Source organism: Acomys russatus, chromosome 30 (genome assembly GCF_903995435.1).
Source record: "Acomys russatus chromosome 30, mAcoRus1.1, whole genome shotgun sequence".
NCBI classification, from domain to species: Eukaryota; Metazoa; Chordata; class Mammalia; order Rodentia; family Muridae; genus Acomys; species Acomys russatus.
The window spans coordinates 17909012-17923444 of record NC_067166.1 but is presented as its reverse complement, the minus strand read 5'-3'; the positions used below and the strand labels follow the sequence as shown (position 1 = coordinate 17923444).

The 14433-nt window shown below is 39.1% G+C and overlaps 1 protein-coding gene across 1 annotated transcript in view; it reads right to left on the bottom strand.

The window, feature by feature from the left end:
* The window catches only part of Ankrd31 (ankyrin repeat domain 31), a 140384-nt gene that overhangs the window by 73153 nt on the left and 52798 nt on the right, over positions 1-14433 (bottom strand). The window contains exons 10-11 of the mRNA XM_051172275.1: positions 7729-7871; positions 318-462 (exon numbers count right to left, since the gene is read on the bottom strand). Coding sequence (XP_051028232.1) covers positions 318-462; positions 7729-7871 — 288 coding nt within the window. The remainder of the gene's footprint in view (positions 1-317; positions 463-7728; positions 7872-14433) is intronic.

Genomic DNA, 14433 nt, shown 5'->3' with positions numbered 1-14433 from the left:
ACACTGGCCTCAAACTCAGAGCTCTGCCTACTTCTGCCTCCTAGGTATTAGGATCAAAGGTGTGGACCACCACACCTGGCCTGCAAAAGGGTTAACTTTTAGCAATGCCACGACTGGAGGAAAAGCAGGATCTTTCTTTTTCTTTTAGGGTCCTTTTCATTATTTACAACTGCAAACAGTGAGTTTTATACAAGATTGAAACAAAGACATCATTGAATGTACTTTCTCAGAACTTACAGGAGCAACTGATTCACTTTCCACAATTCTAAATTCAGTTTCTATAATTCTATCAACACAACAGAGTGGTTCAATCTTACCTGATAGCTGGCATTTTTTATGTTCAGGGATGTATTTCATAAGGAGATTCTCCATAAATGAATCTCTGGCTTCATCCAAAGCACATGTTCCATGGTCACTTCTACATAAAGGATCAGCTCCATTCAGAAGAAGTAATTCTGCCACCTAGAAAAAGATTGTTCATAAAAGGAGCCCAGACAAAGGTATATTACTGTAACTGTGTGCTAGCACATAACTCTAAAACAACACCAAACTCTCACTTCGACAACACTGGGGTTATCTATGAAGTCTTTGCCCAATAAGTATAATTAGTAATTGGCAATGAGTCATAATTTGTTTAAATAGAAACCCTTTCTCTTACAAAAGAACTAAAGAGAAGCAAGAAAAGAGGAGAGATGAGAAGAAAGAAAGGGAAGAAGGGAAAGGGAGGATATGTTGTGAGGAGAAGGCCACTTTCCCTTTGTCTTTCCCCACTAAGCCCACAACTTTGGTCTAATCATGAGACAGACGGCAGATAATGGTTCCCTAGGGTTGGACACTTGGGGTCAGTAGGGAGTGCCAGCTAAAGAACAAAGGTTTTCCTTTAGTATTAAAAACTTATTAGGTGAGTGTGGTGGCACAGGCCTTTAATCTCAGCACTCAGGAAGTCAGAAGCAGTTGGATCTCTCTGAGTTCGAGGCAAGCCTGGTCTACAACAAAGCGAGTCTAGGACAGCCAAGGCTACACAGTAAAACCCTGCCTTGAAAAATCCAAAAAAATAAATAAATAAATATTGAAAAATGTACCATAGTGATGGTTACCAAATTCTGTGAATAGACCAAGTCCAGCTGCACTTCTTTTTGTTTGTTTGTTTGTTTGTTTTTTGAGACAAGGTTTCTCTGTGTAGCCCTTGTTATCCTAAATTGGCTTTGTAAACCAGGCTGGCCTCAAAGTCACAGAGATCTGCCTGCCTCTGCTTCCCTGAGTGCTGGAATTAAAGGCATGCACCACCACACGCAGTCCTAGCTACACCTCTTATGGGCAAACTTTATAGCATATCAATTATATGTCAATGAATATGATTTTAAAATGAATCCTGGGCTGGAAAGATGGCTCAGTGGTTAAGAGCTCTGTCTGCTCTTCGAGAGGCCCTGAGTTCAATTCCCTGGCAACCACATGGTGGCTCACAACCATCTATGATGTGATCTGATTCCCTTTTCTGGCATGCAGGTTTACATACAGATAGAGCACTCATAATTATTAAATAATACATACATACATACATACATTTTTTTAAAAAAATAAAATGAATCCTACTAATTTTTCTCTCATAGATAATTTTCCTCAATGTTACTACAACAAAAGCTTTCAATAATGCAAAATGTTGAAACAAAAATACAATGGGAACCTGACATGTTGGCACAATTCTCAGCACCCAGGAGGTCAAGGCAGATGAGTTTGACCCACCCTGGAATATATAATGCATTTCAGAACAACCAGGGCTCTGTAGAGACCCTGTCTCAAAAACAGACAGAGAAACAAACAAGAATACAATGGACATTTATATATCCTTTATCTGATCAACAATTAACATTTCCCCCCACTTCATACATATATACACGTATCTGTATAAACAAAGGTATATATTTAGGTATAAGTATAAACAGAAGTGAATAACTTAAGTAAGTGGTTGTAAAGACAGTGACATTTCACCTCTAAATATTTCAGTGTGATCTCCTAAGAACTCTCACATGACAATGATTATAGCATTACATGGTTCAGCAGCCAACCATATATAACTAATATCACTCATCCAGTACCTAGTGCATATTCATATTCTCCAAACTGCCCAAAAACATATGTTCTAATAGTGGCTCACATACTCTTTCCTCTTACTTTCCAATTTTCTCTAAGTACTTACTTTTTGCAAATAATTATGCCATTTTTCTTATAGATGTCCTGATAAGTTTATTAAATCTTTCTGAAAACACGTATTTATTTTTCTATGTTTCCTTAAACTGGAAGTTAACTTAGATGGAGTGGCGTGAGATATGTGATCTACAGCTAATATTTTATGTTTCATACTTTCATCTTTAGCCGTAATTATTTAACATGAATTCAAGGTAGGCTACAGGAAGGATATGGGGATGTCTCTAGATGGCAGAAGGGGACATGGAGACTGAGGAGGCCACTTTCTTAACAAAACCTTCAAACTGAAATTTATTCTGCCTACAAGATGCACAGAGATAAAGATGGAGCAGAGATTGAGGGAAATGTCCAAACAATGACTGGCCCAATCTGAGACCTACCCCATGGGAGAGAGCCAACCACTGACACCAACTAAGTAAACTCTGCTATGTTTACAAACAGCAGCCTAGCTTAACCATTCTCTGATAGGCTCCCCCAGCAGCTGATCGAATCAGATGCTGAGAGACACAGCCAAGCATTAGGCGAGCTCAGGAAGTCCTGTGGAAGAGTAGGAGGGAGGAATAGAAGGAACCGGTGGGGACAAGAACGCTGCAAGAAGACAAACAGAGCCAACTAAGCTAGACCCATGGGGGCTTAAAGAGAAGCAGCAACCAAAGAGCACGCATGGTCTGGACCTAGGCCCCCTACTGTTAGGGTTCAGGAATAACTGCATACTGACCACACAAACACCAGACTTGGACTGATAGAAATTTATTGAACACTGAACAAAACTGACTGGTCAGGGATACAGTCTGGGCTTGGCAGCCAGACTGTGACCCTGAGCCATTCTCAAAGTGAATTTTTAAAGTAAAAAACCACAAACAAGCAGGAAAATTCATTTCTATTCCAGGTTATATTCATCTAAGCAAAAAGAATTAATTTTTGTCTTATGTTCATTGTATCTAGGTAGCTAGACAAAGCATTTTAAGCTGATTGGCTGGGATTTTAAGATTAGGGAGCTCTTGGGGGGCTTTCCAGCTTTCCAGGAGAAAAGAACATAGCAGTGAGTTATGGTTTAATTCTAACAGAACATACATTTACCTAACTCAAGCAGAATATGCATTTACCATGTATTGTTTTATCTAAGCAGCAAGCACTCAACTATTGATTTGTAAGTAAAGGATATTCTTTTCTCTAGCAGGCCCAGCCTTTGAACTTGAGCTTCTTTTCATCCTATGATTAAAATGGAGACTTAAAGGAAAATTGTCTTCTGTTATGCTAAAGGTGAAAGTAGGTGCTAACAAAGGAGCTACTGTTATCTTAAGAACTAAAGTAGGACTCAAAAGAGAGGCTATGGTTATGCAAAAGGTTTAAGCAGGTTACCACACTAATGTAACCATGGGCAGTTTGATCCTCATGTGCGTCCCCTAGTAAGTTGAGCAGGTGCTGTCTATGACAGGGACTCTGTTGTGTACTTGCAGTCACTTTGCCCTAACTGGACTGCCTTGCCTGATCTCAGTGGATGAGGAAGAACCCAGCCCTGATGCAACTTGATGTGTTGGGGTGGGTTATTGGGGGCTCTCCTTTCCTAGGACAGAGAGAGGGAGAGAGGGGGAAGAATGTGGGAGGGAGGGGCCAGGGGAAGAGGAGGAAGAGGTTATGGGGATGTAAAGTGAATATATAAATTAAAATTAAGCTTAAAAAAAGAATTCAATTAAAAGAAAAGAAAAACCAACAAGTCTTTTAATCTTAATTTACAAAGAAATAAGGGTCAACAGCAACAGTGTGAAATGAAAAACCGTTTCTCTCTGTTCAGCCTACACAAAGACAGTATCTAACTGTATTTGAAATAATGGCACAATGAGATGAACATACATGCTGTAAGTGATGAAGACGACAACAGTAACAGCACTGCTAACAGTTCTTAGAAACAGAACCACAGACACTAAACTGATCCAATATTACTGGCACTAGAAACTTTCCCTAACCCTAAGCTTTTGCTAATATTTACTATTACTACTGTCATCATCTGGAGATTTTATTTCAAGAGGTCTTTTAATGACTAACACAACAACATCCTGTTCTGACTCCATTTGTGTTCTTAGTCCTTGGCCCTCTGCCCCTCCCCCTTTCCCTCAATAGTCATGTCTGCCTTGGCAATACATTGGAGCTTTCCATGCCCTTGACCATGGTCCAGATGTATTAACAAAAAGAATAGGTACATTATGCCTAAGATAACACCATGCGATTCTCTGCCAGGAATGAGCATTTCAAGGCTACTCTGACTTTCCTCTAACTCTGATGTAAATTATGGTCTTTGTGAGTTTTGTCTTCAAACACTGCATCCCTGAGGTTGGATATCAAGAGACTTTTCAGAGCACAAGCCTGCTCTTGTTCTGGCCTACAATAAAAAACCAAACCAAACCAAACCAAAAAACCTTGAGCCTTTAATTAGCTTAGTCAGTAAGTATCTCCTGTGGGTCATCACAGTCTATAAAATGAAGTAGTACAACACTTACAGCTCTGAAAGCGCAAGCTCTGGCAGTTACAACAGAGGGCAGGAGGTAGCACATGGAGGAGGTAACACATGGAGGAGGTAGCACATGGAGGAGAAACACAAACCCTTTAAAGATGAATCAGCAATGTGCCGAGTCTTCTTTAAACTACTTTACAGTGGGGATTTAACAAAAAACGAAGCAACTGTAGACAAAATTAGTTTTACACATAAGCCAGTCACAGGAAGAAGCCAAAGAATCTATATCTGGTTCTTCACATATCGTTCAGATAGGAACTGTCAAGGGTGGCAAATTAAGCAAACTTTCCCTGAATAGTGTTATTGTATATTCAATAACTGCTGCTACCAAAAATAAAACCACCTCAAAATTTAGTGACAATTAGGATAACACTAAGAATGCACACTCTCACAGTATGTGAATCAGGAATTTGCGAATGGCCTAGGTGGATGGTTTGTCCAACAGCCTTTCACGGAGTCAGGCTGCTGGCTAGACACAGTCATACAAAATCCTGTCTGGGGCTGGAGCACATTTTTCTAAAATGTCTGGGTAACCTGGCTGTAGGCAGAAGGAGTCATTGCCATGTGGGCTGCTCCAAACAGCTGCTTGGGTGTCTATAACCTTCTTTAGTCAGTAAGTCAGGACAAAGAATCAGAAGACAGCTCCAGTATTTCTTTTTTTTTAATTTTATTTTACTAATTTATTCAGATTACAACTCAATTGTTATCCCCTCACTTGTATCCTCCCGTTCCTCCCTCCCTCCTGCTTTCACCCCATTCCCCTCCCCTAGGTCTATAACTAAAGGGGACCTCCTCCCCCACTATATGGTCATAGGCTAGCAAGTCTCATCTTGGTAGCCTGCTTATTCTTTCTTTGAGTGCCATCAAGCCTCCCCACTAAGGGGAGGTGGTCAAATATGGGGCACCAGAGTTCATGTCAAAGTCAGTCCCCACTCTTCACATAACTGTGGAGAATGTCCTGTCCATTGGGTAGATCAGAGTAGGGGTTCGATGTTTACTGCTTGTATTGTCCTTGGTTAGTGCAGTAGTTTGAGTAGACTGCCCTGGGTCCCAATCCACCCATCACGATGTTCTTCTTGTAGGTTTCTAGGACCATTTGTGTCCTTCTATTTCCCCATCTCCTATATTTCTCTTACCTAGAGTGCCAGTGGGATGTCCTCACATCTATCCCAATCTCCTGGTAAGTGAAGACTTTCAATGGGGACATGCTTTTTGGGCTAGTGCCCAATTATAAGTGAGTATATACCATGTGAGTCTTTCTGCTTCTGGGTTAACTCACTATGATCATTTCTAGTTCCATCCATTTGTCCACAAATTTCGGGAAATGTTTGTTTTTAATAGCTGAGTAGTATTCCATAGTGTAAATATACCACAGATTCTTTATCCATTCTTCAACTGAGGGACATTTAGGCTGTTTCCAGGTTCTCGCTATTACGAATAAGGTCCAGAATTTCTTAACATAATTTTAGAAACTACACATTGCCATCATTGCCATGTCTTACTAGGCAGAAGCAAGTCACTAAAATGCCATTCTTCATTCCTTGGAGGGGAATTAGGCTCTATCTTTTGCGGGAGGAGTATTACAGAATTAGTGGACTGATCTTAAAACTTTCCTATGGATTTTCATCATCTGACATTCTATTTTTGACCACTGATAGCAGCTTTACTTGTAACAGCCAAACACACAACCCAGGTAACCTTGGAGTGGAATATTACTCAGGAATAAAAGGATACCCACTCTCTGACAACAGACAACATGGATGAATGTTTAAAAGCATTATGCTGTTTTAAAAGGAGAATACAAAAGAAAATATATTGTCCGACATTCTAAAAGTTAGAACTACAATTGAAATCAGATAAATAGTTACAAAGGGTTGGGTTGGGAGAAAGGAGACTGAATTAGATGCCATCTTTGAAAAAAGGAAGGACAGAAAGCGCCATACTGTCATCCTTCTAGCCATTAAACTATGTCCCATGTGGAACTCTCTTTCCCCAGTTTTCTCCAAATGGTGTCCCCGCCACGATTATAACATACATCATCAAAGTAAGCAACACTCTTCCACATTATGAATAAATATGCCTACAGCTCCTATAAGCCTGTTCCACCTCTATGTTTGGTATATGTTCTAAAATTACAAAGATCGTACCAGGGTCAACTGATCAAGCCCCTTTCCTACCCTAGAAGTTTTAAACCTAAAAATAACTTCTCATGCCTGAAATAAACAGTTGAGTAGGTTCAGGGAGTGGGGGTATAGCTCAGTGGTAATGTACTTTACTAGCATGAGCAAGGCCCTAGAGAGGATGCATAGCACTACAAAAAACAGGAAGCGGCCAAGAAGAGGGGAGGAAGAAGGGGGGAGGAAGAAGGGGGGAGGAAGGAAGAGGAAAAGGAGGGAAAAATGGAGGAGCAGGAGCAGGTGGATGAGGAACAGACATTTTCAGCAAAGCCTGTTCATGCAGGTAACCATTTTTAGCTCTGGGATTCTCCTGCCCTGGGATGATCTTGAATGTTCCACTAGAGTCCACAAGGTTATATTGGCTTCCTATTGGACTGAACAGCACTGTGTGACACTTTATAGAAGAAAACATTCTTTGAAAACCTTCAGGTCATTGTATGAAAAGAGCTTTAAAGAAGTACACAGTGACAACAAAGCACATAACAAAAATGTTCTGTATGATTATATCCAAATAGTATGTTAAAATGGCATGTTGTCTCAGCTACTCAGAAGGCTGAGGCAGGAAGAGACTTGAGCCTAGGAGCTCAAGGCCGCCCTGGAAAATAATATCAAGCTGTATTTCAAATGACCACATAAAAAATATCACCAAATAAAGTGAAAATGGTTTCCACCATATTGGGCATAATGGTAAATACCACACGGTAATTTTTTTTTAATTCTGAGTATTCATTAGTAAATTAACTCAAACTTGCTTTCCAGCTGTGTGGTATCAGAGATCATCCATGTTTACAAGTACTGTGTGTGTTCAATAAAAAAAAAAAACTAGTAAAGTACCTTATAATGTCCATTCATCACAGCATCATGTAGGGGAGTAATCTGGCACTTTCCTTTGACATTCACATAGGCTCCACCCTTTAATAATTCACTTACTGTCTCATAGTTTCCTCCTACACTGGCTTCATGGAGGGCTGTCCAACCTATTATACAAAAAAGACATTTTTATTTGACATCTTAATAATATTTCAAGCCTTCTCTTTCAAAAAAGCAAAACAATTCCAGGAGCTAAAGAGATGTCTAAGCCATCAAGGGCACATACTACTCCTGCAGAAGACCTGGGTTTGGTTCCCAGCACTTATAACTACCTTTAACTCTAGTTCTAGGAGGCCCAAGATGTCTTTATGGGCACTTACATTTACATGCACATAGCCTTACCACAGAAATACACATGCATGCACACATGAATGCACACACGTGTTTAAAAGTATTCTAATTAGAGAAGATCATATAACATCTCCATAAAAATATTTTATATTATTTAGTGGATTCAAAGATGGTTGGGAATGTAACACAGTGTATAGTGTGTGCCTGGCATGCACAAGGACTTGGGTTCAATAAAGCCAGACACGGTTGTGTATGCCTGGAATCCATGCACATGGGGAGTAAGGGCAGAAGAATATAAAGTTTCAAAGCTACCCTTTGATACATAACAAGTTTGGGGCCAAATTGAACTACATGAAACCTTATATTAAAAAGAAAGGAAGAAGCGGGCAGAGGGCTGGAGAAATCGCTCAGAAAACACACTGGCTGCTCTTCCGGACGTCCTGAGTTCAATTCCCAGGAACCACATGGTGGCTCACAACCATCTATAATGTGATCTGATGCCCTCTTCTGGCGTGTAGCTGTACATGCAGGCAGAGCTCTGTATAATAAATAAATAAATAAATCTTGAAAATAAAAAGAAGAGGAGGAATGAAAACAAAAATCAAATTTTTAACCCTGCTATGACAGAACATAAAAAGGAGACAAATATTTTATTTCTAATTATGTATGTGTACATATCTCTTTATGTGGGTATGTATATATGAACGCCCATGGAAGTCAAAGGTACTAGAGATACCTATACCTAAAGTTAGAGGGAGCTGCAACTGCCTGATATGGGTGCCTGGAGCTGAACTTGGGTCCTCTTGTAAAAGCATTCTTAATTTTCCAAAATAAAAAACAATCCCTACAGGTCAGTTATCAACTAACAGAGACTGTTTACAGGCTACTTTCTGCAGAGAAGAAAGAAAAAAACTTATTTCTAATTCAAGGTATTAGAATATCTCATCCAGCAGACTACATATATGTGAGATAAAAGGCATACTTTCACCTTTATAAAAACAGCTATTTATATTTATAGTAATTCAACTAACAAACCATATATACAATGTCTTTATATAAATACCATCTTCTTTGTTAGTTAGAGGTAATAGTATGTTGCTAATAATTATTAAATTCTAATAAATTATGATAGATTTAATAAAATCCAAAAAAAATGTTAAAACCATATTTAACTTGCAACTTGGGTCTCAATCTAGCATTGAAATATTTAGACTGGAAATTTCATTTTTGTTGAATTTTCTGGCCTTAAGCCTCCTGGACTGAAGAGAGATCTCCTATTTCTGTAATAATCATTAAAAATGTTTGCGAATATTCTCCAATGTTCCATTAAGAGGAAAGTCAACTCAACTGAGAAACCATTAATACAAACATCATGATAGTAGCTTCCCCAAAACAATAAACTATGGAGTCTTAAAGAAAAAGTGAAGACAGCTGACCTCAAAGAAGATGATGAGCATCAAAGAACTTCCTTATGGAGTTGGCTTCAAATGTGGCAAACAAGCCACTGGGCAAAATGTCCTCATTTCTGCCACAGACAGAATTCTGCCTAAAAATGGGCAACCTTAGATGCAGGCAGAGTTGACGGCCAAACTCTGTCAAGACAGGGTAAGCAAGTCCTCAACAGTTCCTGCCTCGCGAGTAAGTCTAGCAGAGATATTGGGCTAGAAGGCCGAAGATGAGGCTCCAATGTTAGAGAGAGTGTTGGGTTCACGCAGTAAACTGTCTCAGTCATTTTTTTTCATTGTGGAAGCTGTTAGCCTGCACTACCGGTTCACTCAGGCATTTAAGTTTTATTCCTTCTCAAGTCTCTGAAAGGGGTTGAAGACCAGATAGTTTACTTTTACAATCAAGATTAGTTGGTTAGGGGATAAGATTTTCTTAGATCAAGATAAAGCATTTAAGTTAATAGAAATGAGATATAATAGATACTGAATTTCATTCATAAACTTAGACCCAATAACATAGGAAAGATGTTTAAGTTTGACAAATACAAATAGCCAAATCACTATGAATGTAATGTTTATATAACTCATGATTATCTCATGGTTCTCCCTGCTGTATATAGTTTGTTTTATTCATATGTAATAAAATAAATGTGTATGCTAAAAAAGAATATCTAAACCAGTAAGTATATTACTTGTAATTTTTTTCCTCAACAAAAATACAAAAAAATCAATTAAACAGAGTTGGTTCTCTGAGAAAAGCAGTAAGATTGATAGACCTTTATCCCCTAAGACTGGAGTTACAAACAACTGAGAGCTGCCCTGTGGGTGCAAGGAATGCAACCCAGGTCCTTTGGAAGAGCAGCCAGTGCTCTTAACTACTGAGCCATCTCTTCAGCCCTGTCAAATTTTTTCTTTAATGAAAATTGCTAGCTTCAAATTAAAAAAAGAATTACAATCTCCATTTTTGCAACAGTTTTGATTTGCTAAGTCATGATACTCAATTAAAACTAAACCAAGTACTAATTCTCAACTGTGCCTCTTAAAATACTAAAACTAACTCCTCCCATGTATTCTCCAAACCCAGCCACTTCTTGGGGATGATACTCTATGGATTTCTTGAATTTCAAGGTAGTTTTGATGGTAACTATTCTTATTTTATCTAGCTAACCACCCTCCTCCCCACGCCCCATTTAAAAACTTGATAGTAATGAAGCAGAAATAGGCACAGTTCGGTACTCCAGCAGGAAGGAAGGCTGGGGGGAAAAAAGGCTTTTCCAATTCTGATCTAGCCAACCTCCGTGATCTATAAAGTTGATAACGATGAACCAGAAATGGGGGCAATCCTATAACCCAGCAGGAAAACCATGAGCTCCAGGCTAGCTTAAACTACACAGAACACTCCAGACTAGCCTGGGCTACCTAGTCAAAACAAACAAACAAAACTGTATAAAGATAACTGAATAGTGGAGGACTTTCTCTGTAATTTCAGTAAGTTTCCTTTTATTTTGCTGCCTCTATTAGGTCTTGCTATAAGGGGATAAGAAGAAAGAAGGAAGGTTGGGAGGAAGGGAGGGAAAGAGGGAGGGAGGGAGGGAAGGAGGGGAGGAGGGAGGGAGGAGGAAGGGAGGCAGGCAGGCAGACAGACTACCCTAATTGCTGAACATGAGAGACTATTGTTCTTATACTGAAGAATACAAACACCCTCCCATAGATAATATGTATTCCTACCAGGAAACAATGGTGCTTGTTCCAAAATATGTATTTTAGTTGTACTTGCTATTATAATTATATAATTTATTAAAAGAAGCAAATGAAGACATAAGCATAAACAATTTCTCAGTGAACATTAACCTGTGAAAAATCTTATTGTCCAGTCACTTGTCCTCTCAAGCGAAACAAAGCAGAAAAACAGACAAAATAAGTTAAGACCTTGTTACAAACAAGAAAACTGGCATTTTAGATTTGACCCTAGGGGTAGAAAATGAATTCAGTGAGCCCCAAGGTCCCTATGGCTTTTTGTTCAGATGAATTTTCAGAGCATAGTGGTACAAGAGAAGGCTTTTACAAAGTAAGGTGACCCCACTAATCTTAGAAAATAGGATCTGAGATTGAGATGGTTGTATAATTTGCCAAGTGGGGTACCACAAATGAGAAAATAAAGAAAGGTACCAGAAATCTATATAAGGAGGTCCCTGAATCATTATATAAATAAACTGCTTGTATATAAGAGGACCCTTGGGCTGGAGAAATGGCTCCATGGTAAGGTGCTTGCTGTGCAAGCCTGTGGACCTGAGTTTGATCCCTACCACCCATGTAAAAGCCAGACACAATGGCATATGCCTGTGACCTAAGAGCTGGAGAAGTGGACACTAGCCAGGTGGGCATTTGAGAGAGCACAGAATGGTCATGTCTCATGAAATCACTTCTGCAGGGCCCAACACTATACCTGCCGATCAAGATTTTAACAAAGTATTAAAAAATTAAATCTTCAAGTAACTTGTCAACCGAAGTAAAATTCAACACTCCTTTAAAAATATACAAGCATAATATTTTGTTGCATATGAATATCCATTTATTTACTACATTGTCCTTCTACTTCAGGAAAGGTAGTTTTGCATGACTATGTTTCCAGATTGCATTTTCTTTCCTTGATCTATTTCCCTATCTTGATATCAACATCATGCTATTTTTATTATTATAGCTACATAATTCTTTGTCTGATCATGGTAGCTCTCAAATTTTATTTTCGGGTATTTTGCTGTTGTAAGTCTTCTGCATTTAAAAACAAAATGACTTAGTAATTTTATGAAAGGAAAGTAAAACCGAGAGGGGAAGGGTGGGGAGGGGAGGGGAGGTTTAGTGATGGTTCAGTCAGCAAAGTACTTGCCTAGCAAGCACAAGAACCTGGGTTTGATCCAGGATGGCAGCGCCTGTGGGTCCTGGGACTTGTGGCCAGCTGAGTTTTACTGCAGGTTCCAGGCCAGTGAGATCCTGTTTCAGAAAGTGGGCATTAGCTGAGGAATGATGCTGGAGGCCATCCGCTGGCCTGGACATGTGCTGCACATGTGCACCTTTCCCTCTGCCTACGACCCCCCCACTCCACTCCCCCCGCACATACACTGGGGTGGGGGCAGGGCGACACAACAGAACAGTCTCTGCATGGGTTTTGATTAGATTTGAGAAGTAACAGTCCATTTCTCTCCATCAAATTTCCCTTGATTTCTCTGCTTTTTGTTTGTTTTGCAGGCTTTAGTGATCTATCTGACACTAAAAATGATTTATCCTTAAATACTTGTTTTATTTTAATGGTTTTAAATTTGCACTTTATTTAATGCTATAATATATAAGAATATTCACATATTTTTGTGTCCTAAAACTTTGCTAAACTAGATTATAGAAACAATGTTGGTTGCGTTCCTGTTGCTATGATAAAATAATATGACCAAAGTAACTTACAGAAGAAATAGTTAATTTTGGCTAACAGTTCTATAGGTAAAGTAGCTTTTATTATAGATCTCATCAAATTTTTAGCACAGATGATTGTGTTATTTGTGACTAATATACTCTTACTTCTAATACTGTTGCTTTTTGTTTTTCTATAAAATAATTATCTAGAACGTTACAATGTTCAACAGAAATAGAAGTGGTAAGACTAAGTATTTTTGTTAGTGGTATTACTAGGGGGTTTCCTGCTTATTTTAGTTTAGTTTAAGTTTAGTTGAGCTAGTTTATCAACATGACACACGCTGGAGTCATTTGGGAAGAGGGAATCTCAATGGAGAAAATGCGCCCAGCAGACTGCCCTGTGAGCAAAGCTGTGAGACATTTTCTTTACTGATGATCATGTGGGAAGGCCCAGCTCCCTGTGGATGGGGCCACCCCTGGGCTACATAGGAAGTTATGTAAGAAAGCAGGCTGGAAAACCCATGGGGAACAAGACAGGTAGCAGTGTGTCTCCCCGGCTTCTGCTTCGACTCCTGAGTACAGCTTCCTGCCCTGACTGCCCTTTGTAGTAGACTGTGACCTGAGGACTGGAACATGAGAGAACAGAGCAAAGTAAGACAAACTCCCCCCTCCCCTGGGTGCTTTTGGTCATAGGGCTTTGTCCCACCAACAGAACCCTGACCAAGACAAGAGGAAACACTTATTACTTCAGCAATGAAGATAGTAGCTGTACGACATCTGTCAGGTTGAGGAAATCCTCCTCTATGCATGTCCACTGTAATTTTTAACCAGAAGTGAGTGTTTGATGTTATCAAATGCTTTCTTTAAATCTGATGAAATAATCTATGTAGTTTTTCCTTTTGAGATTGTTAAGATAATAAGTTGCAGTGAGTAATTTTCAAATTTAAGGCCAGTATTAGTAGTAAGGTTTTTAGGTATTAGTATTTTGACATGTAAAAATCACACTAATTAATGTTTACAACTCAGTGAGTTTGGAGACAAGGATATCCTGGTAAATCAGTCATCACGGGCCCAGACACAGCCTCCCCCTTGGTACTGACTGTCTCATGAGAGTCTGTTCCACACTACTGCACTGAAGCCTTTGTGTCGCGTCACTAATAGTCCTCCTGTTTCACGTTGGTCTTCTGTAGAATGTATTTCACTGAATTTTCCTTTTCTATCTTAGCTCTTGGCTTGAATAATTCTTTAAAAGGATTTGGACTTTTCACAATATTAAGACTATGAGAAAGATTGACCTCTGTTCTCTTTCAAAAATTTTCACTTAAACCTTTGGTCAGCCTAAAATTCAATTTAGAATGAGGGATGTTATATGCAACACTTAGTCCCTTTTACCAGTACTTTTGCGATATGGCCTGTATCATTCATCACCGTCATATTCCCATTGTATCTGCTTTTCAAATCTGAGTCCTTTTTTCCATTTCACTGATTTATCTGTCAGGTCCTACACCATGACAAATAACTGATTTAT